A 20,181-nucleotide genomic window follows, 5' to 3' on the forward strand; every position below is an offset into this window, starting at 1 on the left:
AAACAAGACGTTAGAGAATACTCCAAGAGCATGGGAATTTTGTGAACCCTACTAAAATGCATAATTCGGCTTAAAGTGCACATTCGTATGTCCAGATTCAGATGTACCAGTACTGCATTATTTCATGTTTGGTTCTTTATTATGGCATAATGCCATACGTGCTAGACGATGAAAAGGTGCACTTGAAATGTAGCAAACAGTTGAAACTAGGCAATAGTGTGGAATTAAACACTTCATTTCAAATAAATTGACTGCCTCAGCAGAAAAGATTAATAAAAGTCAAATTTCTTTAACAAACCGACAAAGATAACTTCATTGTACTGCAAGGCGATTAACGCTTGACTGTCAGAAAGGTAGGAAAAAAATAAAACCTGAAACTAATAACTTATTTTAGCCTTCCGTAATTGTGTGTATGTATTTTAATTCACTTGATAGCTCCTGACCACAGAAATCCGTTTTGTTTTCTTTTGACGTGAGAGCAATAAACGAAGAGGAAACAGCAAAATTACTTAACGTAACCACAGGTCACGTGGAGGATACCACCTCCCCACTACAACTTAGACTGCTCTGTGCATCAGGTCCGGATCTACGATATTTCTGAACTGGGCAAATATTAGATAGTGGCGTTCCCCATCCCTCGAGAATTTGAGGTAGGACACCAAAAATTTAAAAAAAAATCGACTTTTCAAGAATATCTTCATATTGTAGCACACGTCTTTCTAAAGTGTCTGATACATAAAACATGTATGATCGAGGCAACGTAAGACATGTCATTTGGTCTTAAGTGTGCCGAAGTGCAGTGCCGCTCCTCTTTACACAGCATTCTTCCATCGCACACCTCTGTATTTCGCTCTGTGGAATTCAAACATGTAATATTTTGTAATGGGTGTCATCAAACTATACTCAGGCCAGTGGAAATTAAAATGTCCTGGGGTGCCTCCCCTGCTCCCAGTTGGCCGGTTTGACATCCTGCCCTGCTTAAAAAAATCTTGCAATTAACAGTGGATGGGATTATTTGTAACCGGGAGAACAAGAACTCTTCAGAAAATTTGCAGTCTTTACTGCCTATTAGCTAATAACTTGCTGTTCTGTGTGAAATAAAATTATATAAACGATACATAAAATGAGTAAAGACAAGAGGCAAGCAAGACAGTACACATTTCTTCAATCCTCAAGTCCCAGCTTTTTTTTCTCTCTAATCTTGCCACAGCTTTATATGGCATACTTTCCTTTCTGGGAAACAATCTATTACGCCACCAAAGTTCGTCAACGTTTTGCTACATGAAAAAACGAAATGTCATTGTCTAATACTAGAAAAGCTGTTAATACAAATAGTACCCAAGACTGGTGTGGTTTCTCGATTTACGTGTATTCTGTCAATGTCTGCTAGATAAAACGAAATAGGCCTGCCTAATATTGCAGCAGTTGTTACACACACCAAATAAACGAGACTGTTTTGGCACAAATGGTCATTTTTATAACATGACAGAATATAATTCAGGAAGTACCAATATCAAAAGCCCATTAGGCCTACTACAAGCAAAAAAGTCTTATGTTAGGAAATAATTTCACATTTCATTCATACACTCTAGCTTCTAAAGCATGAGATCGAAAAGTAGTAGTATGTAATTTTTATATAAATTTGGAATCGTCATATACTTCCATAATTTGTGACAGTCTCCGTTTCTTCTCCTTCCTCATTCTAACAAACAATCTTGTCATCACTAATTTATATGGATTAAAGGTAAAGGTACTTGTGAATATGTTAAATTTGTAGGAGATTGTACATTGTATTTTCACAAATAAATTGAATTGTAGCGTAGCCCTGAATTCTGTAGCGTAGCTGAGAACCTGTAAGCGTACATCTCGAATCTGTCGACATAGAGTATGCAACAGCATGTTACGTCAGCTCTCTGAGCGCTTGACCTTTGACCCCGCCGGCGGAGGTTGGAGTCCTCCCGCGGGCATGGGTGTGTATGTTTGTCCTTAGGGTAATTTAGGTAAAGTAGTGTGTAAGCTTAGGGACTGATGACTTTAGCAGTTAAGTCCCATAAGATTTCACACACATTTGAACATTTTTGAACTATTTCTGTAACTATTCCTGCCAGTGTCAAAATTTATTCTCTGGTTAACTTCACTAACCCTGCCACAATCACCGGTTTAGTTATCCCGCATTTGTTCTCCGATTAGGCATTATTAAGTGCTCGTACAACACGTTTTCCGTGCTACTCCCAGAATAGAACTTAAGTGTCAGTTAGCTGGGGACTGTAGTGTACCGGTCTGGTCAAAAATTTTCTGTCGAAATTTCATTTTCTTGGAATCGCAGAGAAGACAACACGTAATCTTTGTTGCCTGTTATTCCTGTTAGTCGTTTATTTCCACTCTGGTACCCTGAATCTATGTAATTCGCTAGTAATTATAACAACGCTGATGATTTGCAAACCCAGTCAACCACATAAACAGCGATTGTCATTCATCCTTTTGGCTTTATTCACTCAGCTCGTATAGACCCGCCCCCTTTTGTCTGCAGGAAAGTATTTTTCTAGAGTGCGACGGGGATTCCCCTGGCAGAAACATCATGTACACTATGCACGTATTCAAAAATCAATTTACGATTCATTCAGAAATCAACTTAGAACTTGATGAAAAAAGTCCAAAAACCATCATCAGGGATGCGTTCAAAATCATATGAGTAATCGATAGACCAACGTGTGCTGGATGCTAGGCGCTTTGTGAAACAAGGTCTTTCCTCAATAATATGAATTTGGTGCGCCCCCCCCCCCCCCCCCCCCACCCACCTGAAACTGAAATTGCCGCCCAGGACAGATAGTTACCCCGGTTTGCCCCTGCTCCCTAGTTTCGGGCCTGTTGCACATACGTGAATCTGCCAGCTTAGGTGCACCGGTAAAACTTTTCCGGATAGCATCTGGCTGATTGGTGCTATTGCTTATACAGCTAACTGCCACACTTCTGTAGCCAGTAGCGGGAGAAGGTACTACTCATATGCAACTCAACTGGACGTGCGCATACATTCGCCTGCAACCGCCCAAACGAATCTAATGTAAACAGTTGTAATGTCACGCTCATCGGAGGCAATTTGTTGTTATAAAACATTGCATAGTCTTCCTAAAGCCTTGACACATTGTGCTGTTGGCAGACGCTTGTATGAGCACTGTGTTTTGTTCCTGTATATGGCGCACTTCCTTTGCAACTCTCTTTTGTTTTCATTTTTTCTCTCGTTCGTGTGTTATTGCTGCAGTATTATTCTGCAGTAGCGAGATACAGTAATATTCTTTGTTGGAATATTAGTTCTTACTAATCAAAGTTTAAAAAATGTAACCAAAAACTAAAACAATGAAAAATTCCCCGAGTTTTTCCCGTTTTTCTCCCAGATGAAAAAATTCCCGGGTTTTTCCCGGATCTCCCGGTTATCCCGGGTCGTATACACCCTCATAAGAGTGGCACTAGTAGTGCCACTATGAGGACACAAACCAGGTTTGCTTTAAATATACATTTAATGATCGTGTGCATTACTTATCTTTGAGATTGAATGAGGTGAGCTGATGTTAAGTCAAGAATGCCTTTAAGGTGACAAGAAACACCTTTATCAACACCTCACTGAGTTTGAACGAGGTTGTGCAACAGGTCTTCCAAGGACCTCGATGTTCCTTGTGCAATATTGCATAAAAACTTTGCAGGAATGTAGCCAAGGTACATGATTAGTGGCAGCAGTGGCCACAAGAATGTAGAGTTGCAAGAAGACTGGGCTCTGGATGGCCACGTGGCTCTACCGAGAAGGAAAACCATAATACTTGGCATATGGCTCTGGCCGCATCATATTGCATCTGCAGCAGCAATTTGGTGCCAGATGCCCTGCATTCCACCAATGCCAGTGAGATCAGTTGTGTCAAGCTAGAGCACACCGGAAGGCAAGGTGGAGTCTTTTGTGTTTTCTGATGAACGATGGTTCTGCCTCAGTACCAGTGATGGTGTTGGTTAGAATGAGGCCACTTGAGGGCCTGCAACCAACCCGTCTGCATGCTAGACACACTGGACCTACACCTGAAGTTACTGTCTGGGGTGGGATTTTGTACAACAGCAGGAGAACTTCTGTGGCTATCCCACACACCCTGACTGCAAATTTGTATGCCAGTCTGGTAAATTGACCTGCTGTGCTGACATTCATGAACAGAATTCCAGGGGGTGTTTTCAAACATGATAATGCTTGAACACATACCACTGTTGTAATCCAATATGCTCTACAGAGTGTCAAAATGTTGGCTTGGCCTGCTCTATCATCAGATCTGTCTTCAATCAAGCACATATGGGGCATCATTGGAGTGTCATTCACAACCAGTATTAACTGTCCCTGTATCGACTGACCAAGTGGAACAGGCATGGAACTCCATCACAAGCTGACATCTGGCAGCTGTGCAATACAATGCATGCATATTTGCATGCTTGCCTTCAACATTCTGGTAGTTACAATGGTTATTAATTTAACAGCATTTTAAATTTGGAATGACTTATTTGGTGCTTACATTAACCTGTGATCTTGCAGTGTTAATCACATATATGTTACCTAGACAAACGTATTTCTGAAATTTTATTACTCTACATTAATTATTTGTTGGTGTTGCATTTTTTTCCATCAGTGTTATAAACTATCTAGTAGGTAACATTGAAAGCTCCACCAGGATTTTCACAGGCAATGGTGTTGTCTACAGGAAGGGTGTGAAGCCTGCAGTAAAATCTATGGTCACCTACTAGGATTAATGTTTTGTACAGAGAATGTTTTTTTGTGTATAAATTGCCAAAGACACATTACTGTTCAATTACACTACTAGTTATAAACCACTGGAAATAGGAACTACCATAAAAAGTCTAGCATTAACCATATGAAGTGACCCAAAGTGGAGTGGCCACATGAAATAAACTGTAGAAAAAGCAGATGCCAGGCTGAGATTCACTGGGAACATCTTAAGCAAATGTAACAATAGAAACCCCGGGCAGGAATCAGCACTCTGGCCCAAGGTGCCGGAGTTGGCCGTCAATTGTGCATCAAGTGTGCCTGTTTGTGTGTATGAATGGTGTGTGTTTCTCTGGCTGCAGCTGAGAGCTTTATGTAAGTGTCTTAATTGTGCCGGTCTGCAACTTAACGTGTCTTCTTTACAATGAGTTGTTCAGGAAGTGTAATTCATACACAAAATAAATGGCTAACAAAACCTTATTAAGTTTGATTCTTCAGTATTGCTCATCAATCTGCAATCCTTACCAGGTTGGATTAATGGAAGACAGAAAAGATGTAACATTTCATCAAAGGATTGATCAGTAAGAGCAAAAGTGTTATGGGAATGCTCAACAATATGTAGTGACAGTCTCTACAAGAGGGGTCTTGTTTATAACAGAGAGGTTTAGTGTTGAAATTCTGAGAGCATATGGCTGAAGATGTATCAGGCAACGTATTACTCCCTCCCACATACATCTCATGAAATGAACACAATCAGACAAGTTGGTAGTGTTGATGTAGTTGCTCTGTCTAGGGGGTTGCCACATCACTGTTTGCTAAGTCTCTTAATTAGACCCAGTGCTGGTTCCCAAGCCTTGCTGAGATTATAGTTGCAGTGTGCAGTCCCGATTGATAAGATTATCCCTGGTGTGAATTTTGATGGTTTCTCTAATGTCACTGTCCCAGTATTTGGAAGTCTGCGCTAAAATCCTTATATGTTCATTTTCCACAGTGTGATTCTCTGACAAACTATGCTTTGCAACTGCCGACTAGTTTAGGTGCATTACTCGAGTTTGCTGCTGGTGTTCTCTGCACCAATCTTCGACGGTGCCATGGTTGTCTGATTTATGTCTTGTCACAATGACATGGAATAATGTGATAGGCTCCAACCTTCCACAAACCAATGTCAGACACTCCACAATAATGTCTATATTTTATTGGTCGGGCAAAAGACAGTTCTTACATGGTGCTTTTATAGTATGTGCTTCTACTTATCCTGAAAGCCTGCCAGGTATAAAGGCTGTGACTACCTCTCTCTCCATTATTTCTTCCATCTCCGCAAGTTTTTCTGTAGGGGTGAACAGCTTGCTTCATCAGCCATTCAGAGTATCTGTTTTTTTGGAACACACGCCTAGGGCGTTCCAGTTTCTGTGGCAGACACTCTGCATCCAAGATGGTGTGCACCTGTATTCTTGTGTTTTTAGTACTCCATTGCTCTGTGTAGGATGGTGACAGCTACCAGCATGCAAACACATATCAATGTGTGTTTTCTTTTGATACGCACTGTGGTCCAGGGTGCTATCAGCTATTCTCTAGACTATGACGTCCAGGAATGGTAGTCTTCCCCCTTCTTTGGTCTCCATCATAAATTTGATGTTGGGATGTATAGAGTTCAGATGTACAATTCACCAAACCGCACATATGATGTAGGCATTTACCCACGTAAGGACTTACTATCTCTGTCAGGTATTTTGCCAGAAAATACGTAGGAGCTTTGATGCTGCTGACAATGGGGTGTAATGGCACCCCTTCTTTACGGACCTCAGGGAGTCAAGTCTTAGTGGTACAGGTCCTCATGGTGACAATTTCTCGATGACCCCCTCTGGTAGCCCCTATTCCTTGAGAAGCGTCACGGTCTCATTCTGCACCTTCTTGGTGGGGTCAGCACTGATCTTCCTGTGGGAGTAGGCATTTAGCAGATTCTGCTTCTCCTCCAAGTAATTGTCAAGGGGGAGAACAGCAGCAGCATTGCTTTTGTCAGAAGGTAAGATAACAATCTCTGGGCATTCTCTCAGGTTTCTGCCACCCTCCTCTTGTTCGTAATGTTTGACTTCTCAGTCTCAGTTCTCACCAGAGCACGACAAGGTTCACAACGTACATCTTCTGCCGCTTTTAGCAGTAGTTGCATATCAATGTCGGGCTCTCGAGCTCGGACCACAGAGGGAACAGATCACGGTGTGAGGGGATACAAGTCAGCCGCGCAACCTCAGAAGCTCAGTTCATCAGTGTACCTGACGACAGCAACAAGTCCGATCACAGAAACATTATGCTCATCTGACACTACAGACTGGCAGTACACCAACTGACTATTTGATCAACAAATATGCAGTGAGGAACTAAATTATGCAGAATTAATAGTTTCATAGGAGACATTCTCTCAGTGCCACACAGGCTGATGGTAGCACTGTGTGCCTATTGTTTGAGAGGACAAATATATTGTTTGCTCGACCGTGCAGTATCGTACAGCCAAGTTAAGTACCTTGAGTTAGAAAATGAGCTTGTTTGCTGTGAGATGAGTATGCACACTGACAGTGTGTCTAAGTCAAGAACACAACAGACTGTCAGCACAGTGAACATTGTTGCAACTTTGCTTGATGCAACAGCAGAGAGAGGTGTGCCAACAGTGTAATACTGTATGATGATGTTGGACACTCCAGACCCATATCCCCCCCTCCCCCCCCCCCCCCCCCCCTCAGGATGATGATTCTTGTGAGATTGCACTCATAACTGTGATATGGACCCACCATCTGGCATGTTGTTATGGTGTGCCAACGGATGCACAATGCTCTCACCCCAGGTTTGCATAGCTGTTAATTGGAACAGCAGCCATTATATTTATAGTTGTTAAATTTATGATGTATTAGGGCCAGAGGCTCTGCCCTATTTTCAACGTCACGATGACACAATCTTTTGACAAGATTACAAAATAATACATGTCACCCACGGCGTCTTGATCTACCTTAATACAGATAGTGTTAGACTGTGCTGCCAAACCATTAGCCACTACAACTGATGAACTCTGCCACACAGTTGCAGCAGCATGGAATCTCTCTCTCTCTCTCTCTCTCTCTCTCTCTCTCTCTCTCTCACACACACACACACACACACACACACACACACATACACACCCTAAAAATTTCTGTTCTTTCTCCTATGATGTATAAGCACAATAAGTAAAATTTCATTCTTTACTTAAAACTTCCGGGCTGATAGGCCATGGTCAATGTATAAAACTCGACCCTGGCGTTTCATCTCCAACTGCGGGAGACATCCTCTGACGCAAAGTAGCGAACTGCAAAGAGAACTCTAGAAAGTGCTGATTATATAGGCAGTACAGAGGACAACACTGACCATCATGTGGCATCTGCTGTGAGACTGTCTCTGGTAATGCCAACATTCTCAATTGAAAGTAATTGATCGTCACACTTGCAGTGCAACACTGACATCCAAATTTTATCCAGTTTAACACCTTCGTCTTTCCTGTTAAAATTATTAAGGTGTTTATCAATCTCGATAGCCTTTCTATACATGCGTGCATAATAATGCGAGATTTTAGGTATGACTCGTCTCGCTGAATTTTATTTCACGGTCACCTTCCTGGTAAACATGTTCTGCTACGACCAATTTATCCATGTGACCCAGGCGGCAATTCCTCCTATGTTCAACAAGACCCACCAGGAAGATAAAACAATATTTAAGATCAGCAAAAGATGCACGACACCCTTTGGCTACACCGGGGGTATATAAAATTCCTTGCAGTTGTGGACAGGTTTATATCGGTACAAAGAGAAGTGTGAACACTCATCTTGTTGAACATAGGGGGAATTGCCGCCTGGGTCACACGGATAAATCAGCCGTAGCATAACATGTTTACCAGGAAGGTCATCATGAAATAAAATTCAGTGAGATGAGCGTCATATCTAAAACCTCGCCCTATTATGCGTGCAAGTATAGAGAGGCTATCGAGATTGATAAACACCATAATAGTTGTAACAGTAAAGACGAAGGTGTCAAACTGGATAAAATTTGGATATCAGCATTGCACCCTCTGTACTGCCTATATAATCAGCACTTCCTCAAGTTCTCTTTGGAGTTTGCTGCTTTACCTCAGAGGATGTCTCCCATAGTTGGAGACAAAATGTCAGGGGAGAGTTTTATACATCGACCAAGGCCTATCAGCCCTGAAGTTTTAAGTGAAGACAATACGAGACGTGAAAGCCTACACTGTATGATAAAATTTCATTATTTGCTATCCTTCCTACTGCTGCAGTTTTCATGGTCAGCAGTGTGTTTTATACACTCCTACATAACTACTACTGTACAATTTACACTTAAGTAATCGATAGAGGGTTCATCGAATCACGTTCACACTATTTCTCTACCAATCCAGTCTCTAACAGATCTTGAGAAGAATGAACAGTCTTTCCATGGAAGTACTAATTTCTATTATTTTATTACAATGGATATTTCTCCCTATGCTGGTGGGAGTTAACAATATATTTTGGCATTCACAAGAGAAAGGTGGTGAAAAAAATTGTAATAGAAAGTTTGTGTGAAGATCTTACTGCAATGAGGAAAGTCTTTGTTTTATTGCCACCCCAAATTGCTTATATCCCCTATCTCACAACAGTACAAAATTTGGACTTCTTTTATGTCCTCCATGATTCCTACCACATAATGATGTGATATAGTGCAGCAATACTCCAAAAGAGGATGGACAAATGCACTGCGTGCAGTCTCTTTCGTGCCCATGTTGCATTTTGTAAGCATTCTGCCAATAAAATGGAATCTGTTTCACGTTCCACATGATGCTTCCAATTTAGGTTCTTTGTAATAGTAATTCCCAGGTATTTGGCTGAATCAACTACATTTAGAATTGTGAGATTCATATGGGAACCAAAATTTAATGGATTCCTTCTAGTACACTACTGGCCATTAAAATTGCTACACCAAGAAGAAATGCAGATGATAAACAGGTATTCATTGGACAAATATATTATACTAGAACTAACGTGTGATCACATTTTCATGCAATTTGGGTGCATAGATCCTGACAAATTAGTACCCTGGGCATTGAGTCAAACAGAGCTTGGATGGCGTGTACAGGTACAGCTGCCCATGCAGCTTCAACACGATACCACAGTTCATCAAGAGTAGTGACTGGTGTACTGTGATGAGCCAGTTGCTCGGCCACCATTGACCAGACGTTTTCAGCTGGTGAGAGACCTGGAGAATGTGCTGACCAGGGCAGCAGTCTAACACTTTCTGTATCCAGAAAGGCCCGTACGGGACCTGCAACACGCAGTCGTGAATTATCCTGTTGAAATGTAGGGTTTCGCAGGGATCGAATGAAGGGTAAAGCCATGGGTCGTAACACATCTGAAATGTAACATCCACTGTTCAAAGTGCCGTCAATGCGAACAAGAGGTGACCGAGATGTGTAACCAATGGCAGCCCATATCATCACGCCAGGTGATACGCCAGTATGGCGATGACAAATACACGCTTCCAATGTGTGTTCACCGCGATGTTGCCAAACATGGATGCGACCATCATGATGCTGTAAACAGGATCTGGATTCATCCGAAAAAATGACGTTTTGCCATTTGTGCACCCAGGCTCGTCATTGAGTACACCATCGCAGGCACTCCTGTCTGTGATGCAGCGTCAAGGGTAACCGCAGCCATGGTCCCCAAGCTGATAGTCCATGCTGCCGCAAACGTCGTCGAACTGTTCGCGCAGGTGGTGGTTGTCTTGCAAACATCCCCATCTGTTGACTCAGGGATCGAGACGTGGCTGCACGATCCGTTACAGCCATGTGGATAAGATGCCTGTCAACTCTACTGCCAGTGATACGAGGCTGTTGGGATCCAGCACGGGGCTCTGTATTACCCTCCTGAACCCACCGATTCCATATTCTGCTAACAGTCACTGGATCTTGACCAACGCGAGCAGCAATGTCACGATACGATAAACCGCAATTGCGATAGGCTACAATCCGACCTTTATCAAAGTCGGAAATGTGATGGTACGCATTTCTCCTCCTTACACGAGGCATCACAACAACATTTCACCAGGCAAGGCCGGTCAACTGCTGTTTGTGTATGAGAAATCGGTTGGAAAATTTCCTCATGTCAGCACGTTGTAGGTGTCGCCACCAGCGCCAGCCTTGTGTGAATGCTCTGAAAAGCTAATCATTTGCATATCACAGTACCTTCTTCCTGTCAAATAAATTTCACGTCTGTAGCAGGTCATCTTCGTGGTGTAGCAATTTTAATGGCCAGTAGTGTACTTATGTGGGTTGGTGACCTCACACTTTTCTTAATTTTGAGTCAATTGCCACTTATCAGAACACGCATATATCTTGTCTAAATCATTTTGCAATTGGTTTTGATCATCATCTTACTGAACAGTAAATGTCAGCATCATCTGCAAGCAATCCCAGAAAGCTGTTGAGATAATCACTTACAACATCTGTACGCTTTCTTGGGGACTACCAAGTACCATTTCTGTTTCACTCTAAGTCTTTCCATAACTCACTACAAACTGTGACTTTTCTGACATGATACCACGAATCTAGTCCTAGAACTGCGATGATACTTGACAGGCACACAATTAGAAGCCTTTTTGAGGAACAATGTCAGAACCTCTCTGGAAATATGGAATTACATTCAAATTCCCTGTCAATAGCACTCATTAATTTGTTTGAATTAATAGAGTTGTGTTTCACAAGAATGATATTTTCTGAATCCATCCTGTGTGTCAATATATCTTTTTCTTCTAGGTAGTTCATAACGTTAGAACACAGTATATATTTCAAAATATTACTGCACATTCACGTCAGTGATCTGGACCCATAATTTAGCAGATTGCTTCCATTTCCTTTCTTATGTATTAGTGTGATATGTGCAACTTTCACATCCTTAGGGACATGATCTTTCATTAACCAAGCAGTTGAATATGACTGCTAAATATGGAGCTATGTATCAGCATATTGTTACAGGTCCATAACTGTTATATAGTATGGGCCAGGAGACTTGCCTTTATGAAGTGATTTAAGCTGCTTCGCAGCACCAAGGATATCTACTTGTAAGTTGCTCTTGTTGGCAGTGGTTTTCAACTTGAATTCTAGAATATTTATTGTGCTATCTTTGGTGAAGGAAATTTCGAAAACATGTTTAACATCTCCAGTTTAAGTGGCACTTTCATCCGTAACTTAACAATTGTTGTCGCACAGTGGATATATTGAGTGGGCCCTGCGGCTGGTGTACTTTACATACAACCAGAATCTCTATGGCTTTTCTGACAACTTTTGAGACAGAGTTTTGTTGAGGAAACTATTAAAAGCATCTGGCATTTGTTTGTGATAAATTTTAATCCTCTGTAAAGCATGGCAATCTTCAATATTTTTTGTTCTTTTAAATCACACTTTTTTTGTTAATTTTGCAACTTTGTCCTGACCTGTCTCTTATTAATTTACTTGGTATAAATGTCTCAATTGCCTTCAGTACTATTTCTCTGAATTTAAGCCACATCTTGTGTACACTTACATAGTTAGTTTGAAAGGAAGGGACACTGCCTCTGGGGAAAGTATGAAGTGACTTCTTACTGGTTTTTTCCTCTCTCCTTTTTCTTAAACAGATATATTTTGCATTTATTTTTCATGAATTAGGAAGTTACAGTATTCAGTCTCACTATCACTAATCTATACACCTCTCATGATGCTCCCCTATCTGGTCAGGATTATTTGCTGGTAAGAGGTCCAATATGTTATCAAAACAATTTAAACTTTAAATGGGATCCTAAACTAATTGTTCAAAATAATTTTTAGAGAAAGCATTTACTACAATTTCGGATTATGTTTTATGCCTACCACTGCCTTTAAAAATGTTTTTTCACCAACACTTCGAGGATAGATTGAAACCACTACCAACTACAATTGTGTGCGTCAGGTACGTATTTGAAATGAGACTCAAGTTCTCTCTGAACTGTTCAGCAACTTTTTCATCCAGTCAGGAGGTCAGAAAAGGAACCAGTTTATTAATTTATTCTGGTTGTCAATTGTAACTTCTACCAATGCTAATAAACACCAACTATTTACTTAAATTTCACTAAAAGACAAACTACTTCCAATTCCAACAAACACACTATCAACAACTGAATTTAATCTGGTGTTTCTGAACACCACTAGGCCCTTGATAAAAACTTCAACTGAACTCTCTTTCGATATCTGTACTGATTTCAGCTTTAGTGCTTTTTGTTAGCACTTTGAGCTCTGGTTCTTTCGCCAACACATTTACGATAATTCACTTCTGTCATACCTGTGGTTCCTAGATCTACCCTCACCATATGTTTGACCTGCTCCCTTTCGGGCTGAGCCCCTGTTTGTACTTTTTTAAGACCATCTAATCTAATAAACTGTCCAGCCCACTCTAAGACATTTCCCACAACCCATGTAGCTGTCTTGTGTGTGTAATGGACACCTAATCTATTACGCAGATCTTGACACCTCTCCACCCTATTGCTCAACTCAAGGAATCTGCAGCTTACACAGTTGCAGAACGATCTGAGCCTCTGATTCAGACCCTTCACTTGGCTCTGTACCAAAGGTCCTCAACTGATGCTCCCAACAGTGCTACATATGAAGAGTTTGGCCTCTATCTTGCAAGCAAGACTGGCTGTCTTTACCACTTCATATAGCCGCTGGAAATCAGAGAGAATTTCTTCCAATACAAATCAACAGATGTTATTATAACCAACATAAGCCACTACCTGCAGTTGGCCGCACCCTGTATTCTTCGTAGCATCCTGTAGGACCTGTTACACATCTGGCACGAGTCATCCCCGATATGTACACAGAGTGCACACTGGATTTCTTCCCCTCCTTGGCAGCACTATCCTTAAGAGGCTCCATCTAACACTGGAGCTCCCAACTACCAATAATCCCACCCTCTGTGAATGTTTGGACTTTGCAGGTCGAGAGGCTTCCACTGAAACAGAGCAACTGACTGCAATTGGCTCAGGATCTTAATCAGCCACAGATCGCGCTCGAAATCTGTTTGTCACACAAACTGGGAATGCCTTTCCATTGGTCCCCAGAAAGTCTTTCACCAACTGCCACACCTTAAAAGAAACTCCCACTCTAACACTGATGAGGAGTCAACCTCAATGTGAGCAGTAACTGGGCCAGCCACAGCAGTGGCCTGTTCACAGGACACATGAGATGTGCTAGAAATCCCTTAGACCCCTCGTTCGATGCAACAACCTTAAGCTACATGACCAAAGCCACATTACCTGGAGCTGTGAGTGAACAGTCACCAACTCAGGTCACATTCAAACACACCATTCACAGTTCCCACCCATACTGAAGACAGTGGAACCGTAAATGAATATGCAAAAAATTTGCAATTTAAACTACAGAAGCACACAGACAATGCTAAATAAGTAACTCATTTGGGATCAGAAGCTCTTAATATAACGAGCAAACAATCTACTCACCTGGTACTACTCGTACATATGCTGGGATCTGGCTCTGCTAAATCATAATACACTGAGGAGCCAAAGAAACTGGTACACCTGCATAGGGCAGCCACAAGCATGAAGATGTGCCACAACACGACATGGCATGGACTTGACTAATGTCTGAAGTAGTGCTGGAGGGAAATGACACCATGAATCCTGCAGGGCTGTCCATAAATCCGTAAGAGTACGAGAGGGTGCAGATCTCTTCTGAACAGCAAACTGCAAGGCATAGCAAATATGCTCAATAATGTTCATATCTGGGGAGTTTGGTGGCCAACAGCAGCGTTTAAACTCAGAAGTGTGTTCCTGGAGCCACTCTGTAGCAGTTCAGGATGTGTCGGTTGTCTCATTGTCCTGCTGGAATTGCCCAAGTTCATCGGAATGCACAATGGACATGAATGAATGCAGGTGATCAGACATGATGCTTACACATGTGTCACCTGTCACAATCGTATCTAGATGTATCAGGGGCCCATATCACTCCAACTGATGACAGCTCACATCATTACAGAGCCTCCACCAGCTTAAACAGTCCCCTCTGACGAACAGGGTCCATGGATTCATGAGGGTATCTCCATACCTGTACATGTCCATTCACTCAATAAAATTTATAACGAGACTCGTCTGACCACGCAATATGTTTTCAGTCATCAACAGTCCAATGTCGGTGTTGACAGTCCCAAGTGAGGCATGAAGCTTTGTGTTGTGCAGTCAACAAGGGTACACGAGTGGGCCTTTGGCTACGAAAGCCCATATCAATGTTGTTTCATTGAATGGTTCGCACGCTGACACCTGTTGATGGCCCAGCATTGAAATCTGCAGCAATTTGCATAAGGGTTGCACTTCTGTCACGTTGAACGATTCTGTTCAGTTGTTGTTGGTCCCATTATTGCAGGATCTTTTTTCCGGCCATAGTGATGTCTGAGATTTAATGTTTTACCGGATTCCTGATATTCACAGTACACTCGTGGAATGGTCATATGGGAATATCTCCACTTCATTGCTTCCTCAGAGATGCTGTGTCCCAACGCTCATGCGCCAACTATAACACCACGTTCAAACTCAATCAAATCTTGATAACCTGCCGTTGCAGCATCAGTAACCGATTTAACAACTGTGCAAGATACTTGTTGCCTTATATGGGTGTTGCTGACTGCAGTGCCGTATTCTGCCTGTTTACATATCTCTGTATTTGAATACGCATGCCTATACCAGTTTATTTCGCGCTTCAGTGTATAAAGACCACTCACGGATCAGATAGGCCTGTTGTGACTGGCCGACTGTTGCCTACAAAGCAGTATGAGGAGGCATCTATGATCCTGGGACATGCAATCAGCATGTTGCCAATCTCTCCAGCCATTATTGCCAGTAGGTGAGTCTGGATGATTCTCTGCTTTTGTATTCAAGCAGATCCTCATTTGGCCTCATGAGGCTGAGTGGATCTCATTCCAGACCACCCTTCCACCGAAGACCTGCGGAGATACCAGTAATCGAAACCGGGTCCTTCAGCACCAAAGGCAGAGACGCTAAGTATTTGCCTGTGCAGGTGGTCTCTAAACTAAATTATAAAAAAGGAGTAGTGAGTTTAAATTATGGACTTGTATAGCCTTCATAGATTCTGGACGGACATGGTACAAGCTGTGAACTATTAGAAAAGTAAAAGTCTTTCCAAAGCATTTGATAGGCTCTATGAACAGTCTTTATAGAAAACACTAACATTAAAATAAAACTCGACACACACCACTGCAGCAGTTTACCCGCCTACATGGCTGAGGTTGTCAATGCATGCTTCTGCGGTGGCGCTCAACCTGAGGGTAAGCTGGTTCGAACCCTGGAGTTGGAAAAAAATTTCACTGCCAGTATTTGGCTGACAAGGGGAGGAGAACTGGTAGTGTAAAGTTCCTGATCACCAGACTTTGTGCCAATGTCCTAGTTTAAACACCAAACCTCTCCACAGTGCGTCATGAAGTGAGGGCATGTGACGTTGACGATGATCCATCTATTAGATGGGGACATTAAGTTTGGTGGCCCTCTTGGTGCTATTTGTGAGAAGTAGACTATGTATTGGCACCGGGCTTCACCCTCTCCCTTCTCTTCACCACCACCACCACCACCACACCACACAACACAAACATTACACTTCACACACACACACACACACACACACACACACACACACACACACACACACACACACACACACACACGTAGTAAATATTGTAATGGAGCATGTTTCAAATAAAAGACAACCTCCTGCAGCCAATAAAACCTAATCCAGGTACAAAACAAGGTTGTAGGCATTCTCCAACACTATTTTATGTTTATAATGATGATATTCTCAAGGAATGGAGTTTTGAGGTAAGACATGTCATTCACTTCAAGCAAAATGGGTATAACAACAACTTTTTATTTACTGATGATTACATTACTGTTTATGAAAATAAAGATGACTTTAAAAAGGGCATCCCCCCCACCCACACATACCTAAAATTCTTTAAGAAAATGGCACTTACTACAATATTCTACGCAAGTGAAATTAAAGTTCCCTCTCAAAATGCTAATTTCAACATGCAAGCAGCTGAAATGAAGTTTCTGCTGAAAGTGAAAGGTTGTACTCTCTACACAGACAGAGGAATCAAGACACGAGACAAGGGTGGTGTTCATAAACTAAGTTATAAAATAATACAATAGAAATAAAAATGGAAAAAAAACCTTTTGAAGCAAATGGAAGGTGATTGATTAACTAAACAAGTAATGCAATACCATACAATTGAGTAACAGGAAGTGGGGGGATAGAACAAGCAGACATCGAATCTGTGATTAAGATAATGGAAGATACTGAAATATATTAAAATAATTATGTTAAGCAGAAGCTGAATGCTATTTTTCACTAACTTACCTTGTAATCTTTTATTTCAAAGCTACAAGAATATGGTTTGAATTCTGGACTACTCATTCGTTTCAGTGGATCAATTATGGGGCTATATTTAATTGAAAACTCTGTCTTGATAGGCGGTGTATCATCAGTGTCACCAAGCACTAGCCCCCATAAAAATGAACACTTTAGTCCAGTTTTTATCACCTGAAAGATAAATGGTAACGACTGAATGCCAAGTCAAACATTGTAATAACTGTACATAAAGCATTAGTTTTTCAGCCAGCAAGGTTGCACTTTCTATGTATCCATAAACATGTCTCAAGAACAAAAGACAGTTACAAGCTAATGGGAATTCACACGTATTTTTGTCTTTCAATCACTTTTTTTATTAACTCTGACTGACTGGCTTCCGGTAGTGTCGGTCATCTTCCAATCGTTTCTTAAAATCTTAACAGACCACTATCAGTGAAACTGGGAAGTTTATTTTCTCCAAATAAGGATTATGGATACCTTCCTTTTGACAAGTATGTCCAGTTCTACTAAAAAAGTTTCTTGTCTATAAAATGGAAGGTACAAGAAACATGAATTAGGTACAGTTAATAGTGCCTGACAACTCAACAACCAAAAATCACTACACACACAACTTGCATTACAGCATGGTTAGTGTTCTGAAATTACAATAGCCCAGACCTACCCCCTCAACTAATACACACAGCAGCTGTTAGCATGTAGTGAGCCTATATAGCAGTTGCTGTTTTGCCTACCCTACTGGCATAATTCTTAGGTCTCACACTGACTACGGATAAAAAGAAAGAACTTTATGAAGGATGCTTCAGGCTAGTTCAGATAGACTGTTCACGAAATTCAAAGAGTAACTACACACAGTATGCAGGTCAGAAAAGGAGACTGACAGAGAATGTGACAAGATGGAGCACTAACACTATACAACACAAAATGCAAACATACATATTTCAAAGAAAAAACTGAATGAGACAGAAATCTTCAAACTGAATCAGAATTAGTGGGAATCTTTAGTTAAGGAAGCAGGGGAGATATGTTAGTGCGTACCAGATTTTAACAGTGAAAACAGTTATTTTTCTATTGTGAATGAAAGCACTGCCTGAGTACTCCAGCACAGTATTTTACAACTTAAAATCTCCTATTACTAGCTTAACATTAATATCACCATTGTCCAGTATGGTGACGTTATGTTCAAAGTCTAATAAACTTGAAAACTTTCATTAGAAAATTGTAGATCACAAGTCACTATCGTGGAGAAGGATGCTGCATTGTTTGGAAGGAATCTGCAGAAATAAGATCTCACTCTCTGCCAAACCGAATCACCACCTACTGTTCAACTACCACTGAATAAGCGTAACCCAGCACCACTCCGTGTGCCTGATTTCCAAGTACACACTGGCAATACAATTCAATGTTTTCTGTGGACTCTGTTTCTTCTTCGGACATATTGGACACAGTTTGTCTCACACATAACAAATTATACTGGTCCCAGAATGATAGTTGAATTAACCCGCACTATGTTCCATCGCACAAGAATCAGCTCGTTATATGCCGTCTCATACCCCATTCTGGCTTCACTTTTATGTTCCCATTGGAATTTCACCCCACACACGTATCAAGTAATGTTGCATAATAGCAGACTTTTGTTCAAAGCAGTTCACTGAAATATCCTGGAACATGAATTTCAGTTCTCTGCACTGTTTAAAGAAACTTTGAATGCTACTATGAAACCATTCCTGTATATTACTTCTGGAATTCAACTTCTATCTCGGTATGCATACTGCCGTATTGGTTTTTCTGGATATTCACAATGCTGAATTGAGGAAGTCCTTGGATTAGTTGATGGCACAGGACTATAAACAAATCTCACTAGATCGAGCTACCACCCCTACTACAGCATCCTACCATATTTAACTTAACATAACTATTCCAGTGACTTCCGCCCTGCTAGCGAAACTGATACTGGGCCAGTCTATGTACTACTGTTTCACATGGACGTTATGTAGCAGAACAGTGCAGCCACTCCAGCTGACTACGACGTGCCTTGGCCAAGTTCCAGTGCAAAAGTTAATGACGACTTACTTTTCTACTATCACGAACTATAATTTCGTATTCCCACTTATGATTGATTTCTTATAATTAAAAATGTTACTTTTTATCTGTCTTATGAACTGTTCACTTTTGTGTTCTTGTGTAATTAAAGCTTAAAAATTATTAAATTTCAATATCTGCTCATGTGATCAAAAATGCTCTGTCATTGGCTGAAGCTATGTGCATGTAATAGGAGTGTTAGCCAAAGCTACTACTTTTTTGCACTTTTGCTGCAGAAAGTTTAGCTATTCAGTGATGGGAAATGCATTTACAACTTTTAAGTAACTTTGTTAACACTAATAGTGGAAACCTTTCTGAAGCTGATGCATTTATGCTACATCCAATGACAGCAGTGACATGTGCAAGGACGGACATCCTTTTCCCTACTCCCTGCATCATCATTAAACTTATTTAAAACTAAGGAAATGTAGATCATTTTATACAAGTGGGCCCACATCTTATACCTCAATTGTCATCTATCAGTCAAGAAATACAACCCAAAGCAGAGTAAAATTCTTAGTGAATCTTAGTGCAGATTTCCCAGTATACAATGCAACCTAGTGTAGGTGTGACTGTTGTTCGGCTCTGTGGTGCAACGGATATTATATCTGACTACAGAACAGAGCATTTTAGGGTTGAATCCTGGCATGGTCATAAACTTTTTAAAAGTGTTATACGAAATACGAAAATAGCATTAGGAAGAAATCATTGTAGCTATTGTTTCGACAGTGGGTTGTATTATGCATAGCTTTGCATTAATTTTGGTCAGAGAAATAGACAACTGAGAATAAATATATTTAATTTGCATACATACAATTTACTCACAATTTGCCTGTGGTGAAGGTATCACCACATGCCCACAACATAACAAGGTGTAGGA

At 41.1% G+C, this 20,181-nt stretch overlaps 1 protein-coding gene across 1 annotated transcript in view; it reads right to left on the minus strand.

Moving 5' to 3' along the window:
• The window catches only part of LOC124722897 (trafficking protein particle complex subunit 10), a 166,905-nt gene that overhangs the window by 23,664 nt on the left and 123,060 nt on the right, over nt 1-20,181 (minus strand). The window contains exon 17 of the mRNA XM_047248038.1: nt 17,211-17,393. Within this exon, the coding sequence (XP_047103994.1) occupies nt 17,211-17,393 (183 nt within the window). The remainder of the gene's footprint in view (nt 1-17,210; nt 17,394-20,181) is intronic.

The sequence above is a fragment of the Schistocerca piceifrons genome, chromosome X (genome assembly GCF_021461385.2).
Source record: "Schistocerca piceifrons isolate TAMUIC-IGC-003096 chromosome X, iqSchPice1.1, whole genome shotgun sequence".
Classification (NCBI taxonomy): Eukaryota; Metazoa; Arthropoda; class Insecta; order Orthoptera; family Acrididae; genus Schistocerca; species Schistocerca piceifrons.